The sequence below is a fragment of the Podarcis erhardii genome, assembly GCF_964252035.2.
Source record: "Podarcis erhardii genome assembly, chromosome: 14".
Lineage (NCBI taxonomy): Eukaryota > Metazoa > Chordata > Lepidosauria > Squamata > Lacertidae > Podarcis > Podarcis erhardii.
The window spans coordinates 41,984,353-42,004,417 of record NC_138503.1 but is presented as its reverse complement, the minus strand read 5'-3'; the positions used below and the strand labels follow the sequence as shown (position 1 = coordinate 42,004,417).

General features: G+C 44.5%; 1 protein-coding gene across 2 annotated transcripts; it reads left to right on the top strand.

Moving 5' to 3' along the window:
* The first annotated feature begins 1,412 nt into the window (after window positions 1-1,412).
* On the top strand, window positions 1,413-19,162 carry LOC309329198 (cytochrome P450 2W1-like). Of its 2 annotated transcripts, XM_081839871.1 has the most exons (10): window positions 1,413-1,884; window positions 3,553-3,661; window positions 6,097-6,259; window positions 7,647-7,796; window positions 10,082-10,239; window positions 11,496-11,669; window positions 13,132-13,273; window positions 13,913-14,097; window positions 15,767-15,908; window positions 18,236-19,162. In XM_081839871.1, exons 2-10 carry the CDS (start codon window positions 3,632-3,634, stop codon window positions 18,424-18,426), a joined length of 1,335 nt encoding a protein of 444 aa, XP_081695997.1. In that variant the 5' UTR covers window positions 1,413-1,884; window positions 3,553-3,631; the 3' UTR covers window positions 18,427-19,162. The 2 variants fall into 2 exon arrangements, with proteins under 2 accessions (XP_081695997.1, XP_081695996.1); XM_081839870.1 differs by lacking the exon at window positions 1,413-1,884 and having other exon boundaries at window positions 2,897-3,661.
* The last annotated feature ends 903 nt before the right edge of the window (window positions 19,163-20,065 follow it).

The following is a 20,065-nucleotide window of genomic DNA, read 5'->3' as shown; positions in this document are numbered from 1 at the left end:
CCTCCACCCGTTCTTCTCCCTGGTCTTGGATTCTGCCAGTCATCTCAGCCAGTTCCATATAGTCCATCAGTTGCATCTGCCATTCTTCCAGTGTGGGCAAATCTTGAGTTTTCCAGCATTTGGCGATGAGTATCCTTGCTGCTGTTGTAGCATACATAAAAAAGGTTCGATCTTTCTTTTGCACGCTCTGGCCTACAATGCCTAAGAGGAAGGCCTCTGGTTTCTTAGGGAAGGTATACTTGAATACCTTTTTCAGCTCATTATATATCATTTCCCAGAAAACCCTCACTCTAGGGCAGGTCCACCAGAGGTGAAAGAATGTTCCTTCAGCTTCTTTACACTTCCAGCATTTATTGTCAGACACATGATATATCTTTGCAAGCTTGACTGGAGTCATGTACCACCTATATATCATTTTCATAATATTTTCTTTCAAGGCATTACATGCCGTGAATCTCAAACCTGTGGTCCATAACTTTTCCCAGTCAGCAAACATAATGTTATACTCTATGTCCTGTGCCCATTTTATCATAGCTGATTTGACCGTTTCATCCTGTGTATTCCATTTTAACAGCAAGTTATACATTCTAGAGAGTATCTTAGAGCTGGGTTCTAGCAGTTCTGTTTCTAACTTTGATTTTTCCACCTGGAATCCTATCTTTTTATCCGATTTAAAAACTTCTTTAATCTGAGCATAATGTAGCCAATCTCGCACTTTATCTTTTATTTTCTCCATACTCTGCAACCTCCAATTGTCTCCATCTTTTTCTATTATTTCCCAATATTTCGGCCTGGCTCGCCCCTTGGTTTAAACTGCCCCGGCCACACACCCCCAGCCAGCGGATTGGCTGGCCAGGCTCTAACGTGGCCGGGATCCCCTGGGCAACAGGGGCAAAGTCCCCCGCTCCCGGTGGGGAGTGGGTGGCCATGCGGTCCACCGCAACTCCTCCCCACTGGGAAGTGGAGCAGATTTACCACCATCCCTTGCAATGCTGGCTGCCACTGGCTTTTTGAGGAAGATGCCTTTGCAGGGTTTCAGGTCATTGGAACACAGGGACACAGGAAGGTGTCTTATGCTGAGCAAGAGCATTTGTCCATTTAGCTCAGTATTGTCTACACCGACTGGCAGCGACTCTCCAGGAGTTTTAAGCAAGGAGCCTTTCCAAGCCCCAACCGGACTTGAACCTGCGACCTTCTGCATGCAAAGCAAATGCTCTCCTACTGAGCTAAGGAGAAAAGGCAGACCTGAACCCCAAAGCTCTTTTTTTTAAAGGGAGGAAGGGAGGGAAAAGAAATCCGCAGCCATGCAGATTTTTAGACTGCCCCCAGTTGGCTGAGAGTTGTGCAAACCTTTGCACTTCATTTTGCTTCCAAACTGTCACTGTTTCTCTGTGGGATTCAATCATGGTTGAACCATTCAGCTTGATTTAGAGCTCTTGTGCAACAAACTTGCTTCCACCTCCAAAACCAGACCTTCTTTTGGGTTGGGTGGGGAATATAGAAAAACAGAGTGGAAAGTGTGGGATAGCATTTGCTTGGTGCAACTTCATCTCACCTCCCCGCAAACAAATCAGAATGAATGTCGTCCAACTTCCTTGTAAATTCGGTGTAAGCAAATCAGGATGAATGCTCAGTTATGAGGCCACATGGAAGCAACCTTTGTGATCTTCCCTTTCTCCTTTTGCGTTCCGGTAAAAGTGGGATTTAACCTTCACAGCACTTTTTTTTTTTAGGGGGACACAGTGTTTTCCATGACCATCGCAGCCAGCTCTTTGTGTTCCAGGATTACAAGGGTCATGAAAATGCCAGGAATTTGGTCTGTCTGCATTCTTTAGGGAACTGCCTATGCGGGAGATAGAAGGCCATCCATCTGCCTCACTTACAGTAAATGCTTGATGAAACCTTCCAAGTCAAGCATGGCAAAAATTAATAATAATTGCAACATACCTGGCTGAAATGCCAACTGCAGAGACAAATCAGCAGGGCATGACGTACTTATTAAGAAATCAAATGGAAAAGTTAAATAGGAAGAACTGAAACATGATCATTAGCAATTAAATATGTTTGGCTGTTCTGAAATCGCCCAGGGCATGGAGCTGAGTAACTTCATTCTGCTGCTTCTTGCCCAAGTCCCAAGTTGTGTTCCCCTCGGTTGCTTGACAAGAAGTAAGAGGTTGCACGTGTTCAGGATCCCAGCCAGCCAGCTAAGCCATTTCCCAGAATATCCCATTGTGTTCCTCTCCCCTCTGGTTTTCCAACTCCCCCTCCCTCCCTCCCAAAATAATAAAAAACCACCCCACCCTCAGTAGATCAGCATTCTGTGAACACTAAGCATGCTCAGTCTCCCCGCGGAGCTGTATTTGGTGTTCTCCCCCACTTTAGGGGTCGGCCCTGATCACAAAGCCTTTGTTGCATTTCTTCAAACCTTGGGGGTTCCGCTGAGCCTGGTGAGATCCTCTCCTCTCCCCCCACAATGGTGGTGCCAAGTTCGCTGTTTGGATACAATGAAATTAAGTGACAGGCGACACGTTGCGGCTGCCCTGCGGAGGTTCTCTGGTTCATCACAGAGGTGAAAAGCTGAGGATCAGTGGGAGGCAAGAAGCCATCGCCGAAGGAAAGGTTGCTCTCGAGCAGCCATGCCCTCCAGATGTTTTGGACTACAACTCCCATCAGCCCCAGGCAGCGTGCTGATGGGAGTTGTAGTCCATCCCTACATACTGTGGTTACATATGCTTCAGGTTACAGACGCTTCAGGTTACAGACTCTGCTAACCCAGAAATAGTACCTCGGGTTAAGAACTTTGCTTCAGGATGAGAACAGAAATTGTGCTCCGGTGGTGCGGCTGCAGCAGGAAGCCCCATTAGCTAAAGTGGTGCTTCAGGTTAAGAACGAATTAAGTACTTAACCCGAGGTACTACTGTACATCCACTTACAAATCAGCTTGTGCACACTTCATGCAAACCCATGCATTCTTTGTGATGGTGGCTAAGCAGTCACCCACACCAGATTCAGGGTTCACTCTTTGAACCTCCTTCCTTGCCCCACTTGCTCTGAAGAAGCTGGTAGCCCCCAATTCCTGCCGCAATTCAGTTTAAAAGGAAATGAGGGCGATCCAGCAATTTGGCCCCAAGTCACACACCCAGAAGGCTAGAAGGGTGTGTGAAGCCCCATGGTGCCATACAATGTTTGTATCTAATCCTATACCCACAGGCAGGGCCCGTAACTCAAAACCGACTTCTTTTCTTTCCAATCAGAAACTGCTTAGACCACATTCTCCAGAAGTGTTTAAAAAGGGTGGGGTTACTGCATTTACACAAGCTCTGCTAGATTTTTTTTTTTGTGTGTGTGTGTGTGTGGTAATTGCAAAGCAGAAATATAAAGCTCAGAACCAGTGGACAGATCGGGGCAACTGAATATTTTCTCCCATTCTTTCTGGAGAAGCAACTTTTTGAAAAAATAAAAAATGCCTCTGTTAAATTTCCTCCTCTCTTCTCCTGTGTGCATTTGTCTGCTGTGCCTGGTGTTCTTCTTGGCATCGCTCTATTTTCCAAGGAGCTTCGGAAAACCGAATTTTAAATTCCCGCCTGGTCCGACACCTCTCCCAATCATTGGGAACCTACATTTGCTGGATATGAAAAGGCAGGACAAATCCATATTGAAGGTAGGGAATAAAATTGCTTCACATAAACTGTGCTTTTGGTCCCTTTGTGCAAATTCAAGAGCGGATTAGGGAAGAGGGAGAAGTCTGATTTGGTTCAGAGGCGAACTTAACCAAATTCACACATTCCAAAAGAATGTGCAAACTGAAATCCACACTTTTCTACTTTTTATTTTTTGCAATGCAGTTCTCTAGCTAAGCTACCGTCAGGGTAAAATGTACCTATGCATGCATATATTACTGAAAACATACAGGAAAGTATTGTATTTGGCTGAATCGCTTGCAAAAATACGTATATCTGTCAAAACTGCATACAAAAAAATGTGTTTATTAGGATAATTTTTTACTAAAATGCTGCTGAATTTGTGTAAGGATCTTTTTTAAGTCGCAAATTGCTACAGAAATGCGCAGAACTGAATTTGAAATTGGGAAACTGAGAGAACTGATAATTGACAGATTTGCCCATCCCTAGTAAAGATTTATATTTCTGGCATACATTTGTTTTAAATCAGTTGAGTAAGATAATGCTGTGCTACAGGAGAAACATGAATGCAATCATATGTTGGTTCGAGTTTAACACAGTTGTTATCTCTTTATGTGCACATCCTCAACGTATTTCAACCATTTTATTTATTTTTAACTTTTGTGGAATTACTCTAGAGTAAACAAGGAGTGGGTTGCAGTTGTGCACTTTGAAACAGGTCTTCCTGCATTACGATACTTCCACCAGCCCCTATTCAATAATTAATTAAATTTGCTGTAACTGTGGGGGCTTTATATATTAATTTGACAGCTCCCATCCCCTGCTTTAGCAAACAACAGATGCAAAGAGAACTCACAGTACAATTATGTAACATGCATATGGCTCTAAAGAGGCAAAGTGTTTGTTTAGATAATCTTTTTTGAATAGGGATGGGTTGCAGGGAGAGTTTGCATTTAAAGGCAAACTTACATAACTGGCATTTTCCAAGACAGTATGAGAGCCAAAACACAGCCATTCTTCAAAATTTGTAGTGCTCCAGATTTTGCAGTGGACTTCACCAGCCAAATAATGTGCAGTTGCCAGGGGTCCAGCAGAGCTTCCTGTTTATACCTGCATTAAGCCATGTCTAGGCAGTTAAGCATTCAAGAATGTACATACCTTAGTTCTCGAATGCCTTGGTACTTGTACGTTTTGGCTCCCGAACGCCGAAAAGTGTGTGTTCCGGTTTTCAAATGTTCTTTGGAAGCCAAACGTCCAATGCGGCTTCCACAGCTTCCAATTGAGTGCAGGAAGCTCCTGCAGCCAACCAGAAGTCACGCCTTGGTTTTCGAACAGTTCTGGAAGTCAAACGGACTCCCGGAACAGATTAAGTTTGACAACCAAGGTAGCACTGTCTTATTTGTACTAAAATGCTGATAAGTTTTCATGAGGACTTAAAAAAAAAAATTGCAACGTAATATGGAAATGTGAAGAACTGAAGATCAGAAAAATGTGAAACTAAGAGAAAATGAAACTGACAAGACTCTGGTCCCCAAAGACAAGGCAGAGCAATTAGTTATTCAGTCCATCCTTCATGGGCACAAAGTCTCCTCCAAATATGTATATGTCAAAGAATAGTGAAATATACTCGGAGTCCTGTAGTGATTTCATGCTCTTTATTGCAGCTTGTAAAACAGTGATTGAATTGCCCCCCAAACCTCAGGCTTTTCTATACATTATTTACACAATGAGTCCCGGTCTCATTGGTTGATTCTGCTTCCCTCCTGGAGCCTGATTGGCCTTTTCCTGCAGGCCAATCAGTTGTTGCATTCTACGATCCTACCAGCCTAATAGGCTGATTAACTTCCTCCTGGAGCCTGATTGGTCTTTTCCTGCAAGCCAATCAGTTGTTGCATTCTAGGATCCTACTTGCCTATTGCTCTAGGATCCAAGCTTAGTACATAACAAATAGCTATTCATCAGAAGCAGAGTTCTCTACTGCCTTCCACTCCAACAGGCTGCCATTCTATCCAGATCTCCAAGAACACTTCAGATACCCTGAAAACAAGATCCATCTTCAGGGAAGAAGGAGTTGATGATGTTATTCAAGTCATTCTCGTTTGCCTCCGATAAGGTGTAGGGATTTGAGGGAGATTCAATTCAGTTCTCATTTAAAGACAAACCAAGCAATCCCTACTTTCTGAAACAATATGTGAACCGAAACACAGTTACCCTTTCAGAATTTGAACTTCTCCAAATTTTTCAGTCAAGGAATGGGTACCAAAAATGCATGTATATAGTGTGTGCATAAGAATGCATGGATTAACAAGCAGAAATACAAAAAAAAGCATTATATTGGAGGAAAATGCTTTGCCAAAAGTGTAAATTATTGGGCAAAACTGTATATTAGGAGAAATGTGCAGCAGTAACAAGACCATTTGAAGGTACTTTGTTATAACCCCTACTTACCTTTCAGCTTGCTGAGAAATATGGCCCGGTGTTCACCCTCTATTTTGGATTCCAAAAAGTAGTAGTGCTGACTGGCTACGAAGCTGTGAGAGATGCCCTTGTGACCTTTACGGAGGACTTTGTGGACAGGCCGCCAATCCCAATATTTGAAGAGATTCAGCGTGGAAATGGTAACGGACTGTCGTGGACTGGCTGGATACAGAGGAATGGGAGGAAGCACCAGCTGGGGAACCCCCAAGGGAACCACCAGTGGTAGAAGGTTCAGAGGCAGGGGATTGTTGGTGGGATGACAATGAGGGGAAAGAGGGAGCAGAATGGGAGGAGGAGGTGTCAGAAACGGCAACAGGGTTTAGTGAGCAGGAAGAGGCTGTGGCAGAGAGCAGTCCAGACTCAGAGGCAGGAGAGGAGGGTGGCAGATGAGTCAGGCTGCTGAAGAAGCCAGGGAAATCTCCCCCTCCTGCTGTGACCAGCTCCCCTCTCCCCCAGTGTCCCAGAAAACGCAGAGAAATGAAGAGGGTGGAGTACAGAGAGACAAGACGAATGAGCCTTAGGCTGCTGGGGAAGGAACCTTAGAGAGCGGTGAGAAGGCAGGGACCTTCAGTCCTTGCAACTGCTTCATTAGTGCCAGAGTTGCTGTGGTCACTAGGCCTGTGCTGTTTTGGTTTCTTTGACTAAAGAGTTAACTTCGCTGAGAGTCATGTTTTTTTAATTCCTGACTCCTCCTCTAGACATTGACTAAACACAATTGCCTTAATTCCTGCTTTTCTGCAAGTCCCTTATAAAGTTGTGGCATGCTTTTGTAAGGCAATCAGCAGCTTGTGAGAAGGAGGGGGGCTTTGATGTCAGGATGCTTGGAACTGCCAGGGGAACTCAGGGTTTGGGAATGTCAGGTGGCAGAGGAACCACCCCCCCACACACACAGCAGGTTGCCAGGAACAGATAAGACAAGGAAAAGACCTTACCACCTGCTTTTTATTCAACATTTACAGAGAGAGGCTTGGGAATGCAGCCTCTCGGAATAATGGTGTTGTCCCGAGTGACTCTCCACCCCCCCCTTCTCTCCCACTTCCTCATTCATCAATAGTAGCACCCCTCTACGGTTGCCACTTAGGGCCATCTGTCTTCGAGCTCTTTGCTCTCCTACTTTTAAGGCTCGCCGGGTTCTGGGAGATGGTGGGTCTGGAATGCTTTCTAGTGATAACATGTCAGCCAGCTGCTCTGGCTCTGTCGCCGCCTCCTCTCCCATTGTTTCCCAGCTTTTCCCCTCATCTTCCTCTGAGCTGTGACCTCCCTCAAACCTCTGTTGTAATTCTGAACTGTCATCTTCTTCTCTGGAATGGTCAGGCTGGGGAGGTGGTCTCCACCACTCCTCTGCCCAGTCCCTGACAGGGGAATGGAGAAGATGAGAAGAACAGTGGTTCTGGTGATACACACACACACACACACACACACACATACACACACACACGGAAGTCTTATGTATCTTTAAAAAAAAAATTCACAGAACTCTTCCCTAATTCAAATGAGTGAGACCAGGTCTTATGTCTACCCCAATAGGGGTGTTTTTTTCCACTGGAGAGCTGTGGAGGACTACCCGAAGATTCACCATGGCCAGCATGCGCAATCTTGGCGTGGGGAAGAAGCTCATAGAGCAGCAGATTAATGAAGAACTTGGTTTCCTTGTAGAGGACATTAAATCGTTTGAAGGTGAGTGTGGAAAATTTAGGAGGTTAGGGCAGAACCAGCTGCATGGATATAAGATGGGGGACACCTGGCTTGCCAGTAGTACATGTAAAAGGGATCTGGGGGTCTTAGTAGACCACAAGCTTAGCATGAGTCCACAGTGTGATGCAGCAGCAAAAAGAAAAAAAGCTACTGGTATTCTGTGCTGCATCAACAGAAGTATAGTGTCGCAATCAGGAAAGTCTTAGCCCCGCTCTATTCTGTCTTGGTCAGACCTATACTGGAGTTCTGTGTCCATTTCTGATCACCACAATTTAAGAAGGATATTGAAAACCTGGAACATGTGCAAAGGACGGCAATGAAGATGATAAAGGGTCTGGAAACCAAGGCTTATGGGGTAATTGGGTATGTTTGGCCTGGTAAAGAGAAAATTAAGAGGAGATATGATTGTTATTGTTTAGTCATGTCTGACTCTTCATGACCCCATGGACCAGAGCACGCCAGGCACTCCTGTCTTCCACTGCCTCCCGCAGTTTGGTCAAACTCATGCTGGTAGCTTCGAGAACACTGTCCAACCATCTCGTCCTCTGTCGTCCCCTTCTCCTTGTGCCCTCCATCTTTCCCAACATCAGGGTCTTTTCCAGGGAGTCTTCTCTTCTCATGAGGTGGCCAAAGTACTGGAGCCTCAGCTTCACGATCTGTCCTTCCAGTGAGCACTCAGGGCTCCTTAAGAATGGATAGGTTTGATCTTCTTGCAGTCCATGGGACTCTCAAGAGTCTCCTCCAGCACCATAATTCAAAAGCATCAATTCTTCAGCGATCAGCTTTCTTTATGGTCCAGCTCTCACTTCCGTACATCACTACTGGGAAAACCATAGCTTTAACTATACGGACCTTGTTGGCAAGGTGATGTCTCTGCTTTTTTAAGATGCTGTCTATGCTTGGCCTGGTAAAGAGAAGATTAAGAGGAGATATGATAGCCATCTTCAAATAAAGGGCTGTCACATGGAAGATGGAACACGCTTGCTTTTCCTGCTCCAGTGACTAGGACCCAGTTAATGGCTTCAAGTTACAAGAAAGGAGATTCTGACTAAACATTAGGAAGAACTTTCTGACAGTAAGGACTGTTTGACAGTGGGACAGACAAGAGGTGGTGGATGCTCCTTCCAGTGGAGGGGGGGTTAAGCAGAGGTTGGATGGCCACCTGTCATGTATGATCTAGTTGAGATTCCTTCCTTGCAGGGGGTTGGACTTGATGACCCTCAAGGTCCCTCCCAGCTCTACAATTCTATGATTCTAAGTCAGAGTGACTGCTCAAAATAGCCAATGTTGTCCAATCTTCCTGCAAACAAGTGAGGATAAATGCTCAATGAACAGATTTTCCCAAGTCTCCGAGGTGTGGGTGCCCCTAGTGCACATGTGCATGAGCATTAACACACCAAGCTGTGCCCAGCAACCCATTTCACACCCTGCAGCTACTGAGGGATGTTTTGAACCACTGATAATAGCATTGATCCAAGACAGGAGGTGGTGATAATGGGAAAACTGTCAACATGCAGAGGGCCGGGAGACCAGCTGGCTAGCCCCAGCTGGGCTGTCTCCTTCCAGTCTTCCCGCTGCGAAGACCATCGGTCTCTGCTCCAACGTAAATCAGCGACCCAGGCTTTCAAGCCAGAGCACGCTGTCAGCAGAGTGAACTGCACACACAGAATAGGCGTAAGGCTTGTGGAAGCATACTACAACTACAGATTTATTAATCATAAATCAGGACAAAGAAACATGTCTTCTCTCCGTCTCGTCTTCTCAGAGAGAACCAGAAAAGCAAAAGCTATACACAATGGAAGTTCCCAGCAAGCTGTGCTGGAATGTAAACAGACATGTGACATGCAACAGTTCCACACATCTGCTCCTTAAGGTGGAATGGAAATCTCAACAAAAACTGGGCCATTTTGTGGCAAGGATCGTTGCACTAGTTGGGTTCTTTATCACTTCCAACTCTATAATTTCCCTGGTAATGGTACAGAAACACTGCTGCACTTATGTGTACAGTGAGCAACTGGTTTTATAGGAAAACCATACTGGAGAAATTATGGACCCCACAGTGGACCCCACAGTTATCACTCCCTCCCTCCATGAACTTTTCTTACCTCTTGACATCTATGATTCTGTGATTGACTTGGCAAGTGGCCCCTGTTCCACTTCCGAATCTCTAGCTACTGATCTTCATTTATTGTTGCGAACAATAAGGTTTCAACTCCTGGCTTCCACCAGGACTTGTCCCTGTTTTATTCTCGGTTTCATCCATTTAGGTGAACCTTTCGTTCTCAGAACCTTTAACACTGCCCCAACCAACATTACTTTCGCTCTGCTGTTTGGAGAGAGGTTCGACTACAAAGATCCAGTATTCACCACCCTGCTAAGACTCATAGACGAAGTTATGTGCCTTCTTGGATCTCCATTTTTGCACGTAAGAAAACTTTGTAGCTGCTACTTCATACACTTATGGGGTGATAAACTGGTAGGAATTCCAAACTAGATGTGCTGAGCTGAGGGTCTAGGATTTGTCTTCCCCATTCAATTGAAAGTAAGAATGATGGGTTTATTTATTACATGAAGAAGAGTGAAATTTCCCCTGGGAGCTGTAGTTTGCTAAGGCAGCTGATCTCACAGTTACCTGCACCCTATAAATGGCATCTCAGTGCCTTAAATACATGATGTGGATGTGACCATAGTCTAATACTCAGTTTCCCCCTGTTCTAAGTACAATTTGCTAGCCACTATACCACGTTAGTTCTCTTTAGCATGTAAGATTCTCAACCTTGAGTGTAAGACACATTCACACAATTTTAGGTCCCATCTACATCATACATTGAAATCACTCCTATGGCAGCTTTCAGTTTTTGTGTGAGAGAGATTAGATTTCCTCTCAACTGCTTCTTGGGTTACAAAGCTGAAGGTTAATAAAAAGTCCATGCAAAATCAGCATTCACTTTGGCCTATAGATACCTGATCCAAGAGAGGGGCATCCAAGACTATTATAATCCCAGTCTGGGTTAATTCTCATTGTACTCCAGGGGGCTCTGACCTCTTTTCGTCACAAACAGTACCTTTTCCATTCCGCTGCAGTTCAGTTCCCACCAAATACTATTTTATTAATCTCGCTGTCTACTATTTAACACAACATGTCACACACATATAACTTCATTACGGTCACAGACCAGCATATACAACTGACATAAATTTTCTGTATGTGGTGTTAGTTACAAATTTAAGCTAATTGGTGACATTTCCCCCATACCACTCATTTCAATGCAAAGGGCATTTATTTTGATGTTGAGGACAAACTATTTAAATTGGGTGGGGGTGCAGAGTGACCGTCATCAATTACATACCCTTTGCAGACTGAAAACAACAGCAAATACCAATTGGTATTCACTGGATTGATCTCCATTTCATATGTGGGTTGAATAAGCAGACATCAACAATTTCTGCTTCTGTTTCGATTTTTATTGGAATTCTCCGACATCCCAACTCAGGGGCAATCCTTCTTCCTGAAGACTCTGGGGAGGGGTAAGACAGTCACGGGAATATCTATTTCCTTGGACAATCCTTTCCCCAAGCACAACCCTGGCGAATGACTTTTGTCTACATTACTTTTCAAGGTAACTAACATTTATTTCACCACCACCCCCAATGTTTCCCCCTTAATTTCCTCCTGACTAGCTGTTTAATTTCTACCCGTTCCTTGGATTTCTTTTCAACGCTCACAAAATTCTACTGAAGAGGATCGAAGACGTCCGTATCATTATAAGGGAATACATCAAGACAAGCAAGCAAGACATCAACGCCAACAGCCTCAAAAGCTACACAGATGCATTGGTCTTTAAGCAACGAGAGGTATTTTGATGATTTAGGTTTCAGGACCTCAGAAGTACCCTACTGCAGGAGTTGGGAATCTCAAACCCAGGGGCCAAACGTATCCTTCTATCCGGCCCTTGGCACTCTCGCCAGGCTACACCTCCTCCTAGGACCACCTCACACTTTTCACCAGCCCAATTATGCACCATCTTTGAGTGGTTTTGCCTGGTTGGAAGATAGAACAGAGTCTGTGTACAAACTAACCTTCGGTAGAAAGACAAGCAATACATTCATGGCTCTGCCAGGTTTTGCCTCTGGCCCCATCCACTACGGGCATGAGAGTGTGGCCTAGTGGTTAGAGCAGGCTTCCTTTCTCAAACTCGGCTCTTCAGATGTTTTTGGCCTACAATTCCCATGATCCCTAGCTAGCAGGACCAGTGGTCAGGGATGATTGGAATTGTAGTCTCCAAACATCTGGAGGGCCGAGTTTGAGGAAGCCTGGGTTAGAGTGTTGGGCTAGGAGCTGGGTGACCAGAGTTTGAATCCCCACTCAGCCACAAAGCTCAGTGGGTGACCTTGGGCCAGTCACTGACTTTCAGCATTGTTGTGGGGATTAAATGCATATGCCACCCTGAGTTACTTGGAGGAAGATGGGATAGAAATGTAACAAATAATGCAATAATAAATAGATAATGTGGCCCTCGAAAGGTTTCTCCAGAAATGAATGCGGCCTTCAGACTGAAGTCCCAACTTTGGGACTTCAAAGCGCCCAACCACCTGTCATCCTTGTCCCCGATCCCCACACCTGTTGGATTTGGCCTGAGGCTGGATCTAGACACATCAAAAAAAACATTTCAGGAAAACGCATTGTAAACCTCAAAGCGGTAAATTGTGTCGGTGAAAGACGGAACTCCACAGCGCCATCTAGTGTCACAGTGTTATAACACGTATAAAACGCTTTTCCTTTACTAATTTAGCTGAGTCCTGAGAGGCTATGATCCAATTAAGAATTGGGCTCATTGAGCCAAAAAGGTCCCTCATCCCTGGCCTGTCTAGTCCAGCATTCTGGCCAACAAGATGAGTCTGTGTGCCAGAAGTCCACAAGCAAGATGTGATGCCCCTGCTTGTGTTCCTCCACAACTGGGTGCCAGAGGCATATACAGTGGTACCTCGGGTTAAGTACTTAATTCGTTCCGGAGGTCCATTCTTAACCTGAAACTGTTCTTAACCTGAAGCATCACTTTAGCTAATGGGGCCTACTGCTGCCGCTGCACTGCCGGAGCACGATTTCTGTTCTCATCCTGAAGCAAATTTCATAACCTGAAGCACTATTTCTGGATTAGCAGAGTCTGTAACCTGAAGCGTATGTAACCTGACTCGTATGTAACCTGAAGCGTATGTAACCTGAGCTACCACTGTATTTCCACCGATACCTGTGTATTAAATAGAGTGAGAGTATTTTTGTCTTCAATTTCAACCATGTGTTCTACCACCTCCTCAGGATACGACTAAGCGAGAGAACCTTTTTAATGATGACAACCTCATTGCTTCCATCCTGGATCTTGTCATGGCTGGAACAGAGACCACGGCAACGACATTGCAATGGGCCGTTCTGCTGATGATGAAGTACCCAAAGATTCAAAGTGAGTGGCCAGTTCATTCATAGTTTCCTCCTCCTGCTACTGCTTCTAAATGATATGACCTTCTAGGCAAAAGAAGCCCTATGGCTGAATTAGGCCCAAGACCCATCTGGTCCAGCATCTGTTTCTCACAGCAACCAATCCAATGCCTCTGGGAAACCCACAGCTGGAACCTAAGGGCAATGTCTCTCTCTGAACTAGGGAGGGAGGAGAAATTCAAGTCAGTATGCATTTAAGGCCAAATCGATCAAATTTGCACTTCCTGAAACAATACACGCAAGTCCCACTATCCAAACACAAGGTGTTATCACGAAATTGTTTGTTTGACAAGTGTTTGCATAATGAGTCAACGATTTCCACTTATTCCTACGGGGAAATCTCTAATGTGTTTCTGACCAAGGAATTTTGACCCCAAAAGGATAAAAGAAACCCAGGAAAACCTGTGGATCAGAAAAAGCACAACAAATTAAGGTTTTTATTAAGGCTGCTTATTTGTTTACAGTGCTACAAGTCCAGCTGTTTGGATATCTGAATCTGTGGTGTGTACTAATTCCTCATGTTTGGATAAGTGAATTATCCAAGCCAGGAGTATCTACAGCTGCAAGGAATTTAATTGCACCCTGTTCTTCGGTTTTGTTCCAGAAAAGGTTCAAGAGGAGATTGGGCGGGTTGTGAAACCAGGCCACTGGGCCACATATGATGACCGGAAAGACATGCCCTATACCAATGCAGTGATCCACGAGGTACAGAGATTCATCACGCTCTTGCCGCATGTCCCACGCAGCACATCAGCTGACACGCATTTCAGGGGCTACTTTCTCCCAAAGGTACCTTCGCCAAAGGTGCATGCCTGGTTTTGCATGCTGAGAATACTTCATCGTACTTTAGCATTGTTCTGTTAACTCTAGTCAATTTTAACAGCTGAGCTGCTCTTGAGCATGACTTGTGTTCTGTTCTGTCTTCACACCTGCAGGTTCCTCACTTGATGGCAATGTAATGCCATGCAGACCCTGACATGTATGTGTGAATGAAATACATGCTTTCTTGTGGGTCCATTCACACATGCAGCTCATCAGGGGTTGAGACCATATAACACCAGTCCTGAAAGACCTACATTGGCTCCCAGTACGTTTCCGAGCACAATTCAAAGTGTTGGTGCTGACCTTTAAAGCCCTAAACAACCTTGGCCCAGTATACCTGAAAGAGCATCTCCACCTCCATCATTTAGCTCAGACACTGAGGTCCAGTGCCAAGGGCCCTCTGGCGGTTCCCTCACTGCGAGAAATGAGGTTACAGGGAACCAGGCAGAGGGCCTTCTCGGTAGTGGCACCCACCCTGTGGAACGCCCTCCCATCAGATGTCAAGGAAATAAATAACTATCTGACTTTTAAAAGACATCTGAAGGCAGCCCTGTTTAGGGAAGTTTTTAATGTTTGATGTTTTATTCTGTTTAATATTCTGTTGGGAGCCGCCCAGAGTGGCTGGGGAAACCCAGCCAGATGGGCGAGGTGTAAATAAATTATTATTATTATTATTATTATTATTATTATTATTATTATTATTAGGCAACATTCATGTGGGAGCTAGCCCTTGGTCAAGTCACATTTCATAGAATCAGAGAACTGTAGAGCTGGGAGGGACGAGGGTCGTCTATGCAATTTCTGCAATGCAGAAATGTTTTGCCCAGTGTAAGGCTCAAACCCACGACATCGATATTAAGAGTCTCACGCTCTACCGACTTGAGCTATCCCAAGCTGCCATCTGGTGCTACTCCTAATAAAGGCACTATAGGTGACTAGCAGAAGACCTCTGAAGGGGAAACTGTGAATGTTTGTGTTTGCCTGCCCGTCTTTACATCCTCAAGTTGGAAAATTCAGGACAGATAAAAGAAAGTACATCTTCATGCAACATATAGTTAAACTATGAAACTCACTCGCCCAGGAGGCAGGGATGGCCACCAATGAGTTTGTTAAGGGTGCTGGGAATAGTAGCTTGGGGGGGACTACAATTCCCAGGATTCTTTCAGTGGAAGTGAGTGTGCTTTAAACGTATGGTGTGTATGCAGCCTTGGTTTGTAAATTGCAAACTGGGTAAAGGTAAAAGTAAAGGGACCCCTGACCATTAGGTCCAGTCATGACCGACTCTGGGGTTCTGGCACTCATCTCGCTTTACTGGCCGAGGGAGCCGGCATAGAGCTTCTGGGTCATGTGGCCAGCATGACTAAGCTGCTTCTGGTGAACCAGAGCAGTGCACGGAAATGCCGTTTACCTTCCCGCCTGAGCGGTACCTATTTATCTACTTGCACTTAGGTTCCCTTTAAAAATGCAGCATGAACAAAATCCTTCAGGGATAAAGCATTTTCCATTGCCTTATTGCATCAGTGCAGGAGCAGTCCTGGTAAATGAGATGGCAATTTTCAGACTCTAAACCTGATCTTCTCTCACCCCTGCTTACAATTTCCATCACCTCCCCCCCCCCCCATGCTGTCTGATCCAGGGAACGATGGTGATTCCTTCGCTCACTTCAGTGCTCCTGGATCGAAGTCACTGGGAGACACCTCACGAGTTCAACCCTAACCACTTCCTTGACGCTGACGGGAAGTTTGTCAAGAAAGAAGCCTTCATGCCTTTCTCCTTAGGTACTTCCCCCCCCCCCCAATACATTTTTATTAAATTTCCACTTTAAACAAAAAAAAAAAAACCAATAAATTTCAACAATCATTCACACAACTTCTTTTCCACCGCTCTGCTAAGCAAAGACTTCCCTCCCTTCCGCTAACAGGTTTTCCTATTCCAGTCTGCATCTCGCAGTTTCCTCAAATTTTGTCAAGTCCACATTGTAAGACTTATTTCAATCCTGCTAGTGTCTTCAAACTTCTACAGTTATTATTTATGTACAGTGGTACCTCAGGTTAAGTACTTAATTCATTCCGGAGGTCTGTTCTTAACCTGAAACGGTTCTTAACCTGAAGCACCACTTTAGCTAATGGGGCCTCCTGCTGCCGCCGCGCCGCCAGAGCACGATTTCTGTTCTCATCCTGAAGCAAAGTTCTTAACCTGAGGTAATATTTCTGGGTTAGCGGAGTCTGTAACCTGAAACGTATGTAACCTGAAGCATATGTAACCCGAGGTACCACTGTAGTCTATAAATTTACTCCAGTCTCTTTGGAATTTTGATTCCTCCTGATCTCGGGTCCTGCAAGTCAGTTTTGCCAATTCCGCGTAATCCATCATTTTCGTCTGCCACTCCTCCAACGTTGGTAACTCCTATAATTTCCACTTTGGGGCTAATAACGTTCTGGCAGCGGTTGTTGTATGCATAAATAGTCTTTGGTCCACCTTTGCAATTTCCTCTCCCATTAAGCCCAGCAAAAAAGCGTCTGGCTTTTTGGGAAAGGTGTATTTAAACATCTTTTTCAGTTCATTATAAATCCCTTCCCAAAATTGTTTTGTTTTCTCGCATGTCCACCACATATGATAAAAGTCTCCACCCTTCTCTTTACATTTCCAGCATACTTTATTACTTATCCTAAGGTACTTAAAGGGGTTCGTTCGTACTGGCAGTATAAATCTGTTGAAAAATTATCAGCCCCCCTGTGCAGTGTTGTGACGGGGCAAGAGCTGTATCTTGAGAAATTCTCAAGCTCTGCAGCCCTCTCTCGTGGTCTGGAACAAGCAACTCCCTTGCATTGGGAGCAAGGTGTGTAGTTATTGGCAAAGTATTTATATGGCCCTGTAGGCTGTTCCAAGTGTGAACTGTTCATTTCCTTTATAATTCTTCTAGCAGCCTTGTAAGGCTGGCCAGCCCTTTAAACCCCATATTGCAGATGAGGCCGAGGTGAGGGGTGACTGGATCACTCTATTGCTAAAGGTAAAGGTGACCCCTGACCATTAGGTCCAGTCGTGACCGACTCTGGGGTTGTGGCGCTCATCTCGCTTTATTGGCCAAGGGAGCCGGCGTACAGCTTCTGGGTCATGTGGCCAGCATGACTAAGCCGCTTCTGGCAAACCAGAGCAGCGCACGGAAACGCAGTTTACCTTCCCGCCGGAGCAGTATCTACTTGCACTTTGACGTGCTTTCGAACTGCTAGGTTGGCAGGAGCAGGGACCGAGCAACGGGAGCTCACCCCGTCGCGGGGATTTGAACCGCCGACCTTCTGATCGGCAAGTCCTAGGCTCTGCGGTTTAACCCACAGCGCCACCTGTGTCCCTATACTCTATTGCTAGCCAATGCCAATTTTGCATGTACATTCACAAAGGGCCTTCCTATCCTGTTTCCACACCATAATGAGATTTTGAAAACTGCATTGTAAATGTATTTTTTCCACAAACATAGTCAGGTGTGCGTTTTACCCTAAAAGGTTCATTTTGTTTTTTTTATTTTTTATTTTATTGACTTAAAAAAAAATTATACAGACAGCGAAACAAAAAAGCCTAAATTAACATTGCCTTCTACCGATAAGAAATAATAATAACTATTACAATAATGAAAATACTAAATGTACATTTACTTCCACTTTTAAACTTCTGTTCTGGTTACAATATATTACTTTTCTATAAGAATCTATTATATCCTTTGCTGTCCCATATATTATTTTATTTCCCAAATTCAACCTAACCCTCCCCTCCTCCCCACTGCTTCCCTTCACCTGTGTGAGATCTTCCCATCATAATATATTTTTTTCTAGTTGCTGTGATAAAATAGAGTAACTTGAAAACTGTTAAATTATAATTACTTCTTTTGTCCTTACGCACTTAACAATTTGTTAAGCAATTGCTTAAATGTTCTTTTTGTAGGCATTTCCCTACCCTGTAATATACCCATTTTTGAACACATTTCTGCTTCTTTTTGTGCCTTTTGTGTACATTTTCTAAGCTACGGCACACGATTCAGAGAAGTGCAAAGGGCGGGGGTCTTTTCAAGGCGTGCCACCGGTCAACTCCCAATTCTTTTTTGGTTTTGCAGGGCGCCGAAATTGCATCGGCGAAAGCTTGGCCAAGATGGAACTTTTCCTGTTCTTCACAGGACTGCTGCAGAAATTCACTTTCCAGCCGCCACCAGGGCTTACGGAAACTGACTTGGACTTGACCGTTCCTAAGACGACCTTCACTTTGAGGCCGCAACCTCAGCTGGCTTGCGCCATTCCCCTGGAGTGAAGAGAGGACATTGCGATGAGATAATCCACACACCATGAGGGGGAACTCAAGTAGGGCATTCCTTTTGGCGGAGCAGGAACTGATGGATCGGTACCTTAGCAAAGCTAGAGTTGCCATGGGGTGTATGCTTGAGAGGCAAATGCAACTGGTCCCAACAAATTGACTTTTTCCATGCTTGTCATACTTTTAAATATATGCGTAACAGCTTAAGCATGTGGGAAAGCAAACATCCTATACTTGGACTTTCAGAAAGCTTTTGCTAAAAGAGTGAATTCGATATTGGAGATTATTACGGAAAGGATTGTGAAAATAAAATTATAGGTACCGTCATGCCTTTATACAAACCTATAGTGTGCCCACACTTGGAATACTCTGTGGAATTAGGATTGTTGCACGTCAAAAAGGATATTGTAGAGCTGGGTAAAGGATAGGAAAGCACAACCAGGATGATTAGAGAGTAGAGGAACTCCCCTGTAGAGAAAGAGGCATGATGTTCGGGGCTTTTTAGTTGTGGAAAAAAAGGAGGGTATTCAAAAGATCTTAGGTTTTGTTTCCCATAATCGTTGCTGCTTCCCAGAGGCGGGATAATTAATAGCAGTACTCAAGACTAAAACCCTTTCTCAGTTCCCAATTCAGAGACTCTGCTGCCTCCCTGCTGCTAGTCTGGGTCACAGCAAGCACTTTCCCCCAGCCTTTTCTGCTAATAAATTTACACTTGGGATTCTAAAATCCACAATTACTGAGTCCATTTTGTTCTCATATTCTGCTGTCCCGGGACTATACTTCCTGCCGATTTTGGATCTAGAGTCACATTAAAATTTATTAATGGAAAATAGACTAAGGAGAGGTATTCCAGTCCCTTGGTTGCAGGTTCACAGCAGATTCAACAATACTGGAGATGCTTTGAAAAAAGAAGGAACAAAGATTATGACGGTTATAAGAAGCCGCGTGGAGAAGAAAGGTTTATCGTACTCCCAACATCTTGTTTTCAGATCGTGATCTATGGTTTCAGCGAAGGGTAAACTTCTTTGGGTGGTAACCCGGATGCTTATGTGCCTTGTTTATTCAGAAAGTGTGGGTGATAATCAGATTCCTCATCTGTGGAAACAAAAGAACTGGGACGTAAGCAGACAGCATCCTTACCCTAACCAAACCAAGGTGGCAGTACTGAAAATGAGTGAAAAAGGAACCCTTCTGTCAGGCGGCAAAATTCAAAAACGATATTATATAAAAAAGAGGCTGGATGGCTATCCGTCAGGTTGTTTTGTTGCTGCATGCCTGTGAAGTATTTAATGAAGGTAAGAGGCACTTCACAGAGTGGTTTGCCATTAAACAGTTCTCCTGGGATGCCTACTACCTAAGCTGCTCACTCACCCACCTGACATTGTTTTCACACTGGAGTTAGCATGATGACAACCTTACATTTTTATGTATATAGGCAGATAAATAAATATGCTAGCTAAACAAAAGTTTTACATTGGCATAGTTTGCATCTGTCGCGCCAAGTATCAGGTGAAGCCATGACAATGTCACGGTTCAAACCGCCAGCTTGCTTCAAAATGGCAGCCAGCATCCCAACATTGACAAAACTTGCCACTCCCACCTCAGGAATCCTTGTGCCAAATTTGACAACGATCTC

Excerpts from the sequence above, each read along its gene's own strand:
- LOC309329198 (XM_081839870.1), top strand. The coding sequence starts at position 3,464 with ATGCCTCTGTTAAATTTCCTCCTCTCTTCTCCTGTGTGCATTTGTCTG. Across the intron at positions 10,240-11,495 it reads TTGGATCTCCATTTTTGCAC|CTGTTTAATTTCTACCCGTT; the intron begins GTAAGAAAACTT and ends CCTCCTGACTAG. Across the intron at positions 13,274-13,912 it reads GAAGTACCCAAAGATTCAAA|AAAAGGTTCAAGAGGAGATT; the intron begins GTGAGTGGCCAG and ends GTTTTGTTCCAG.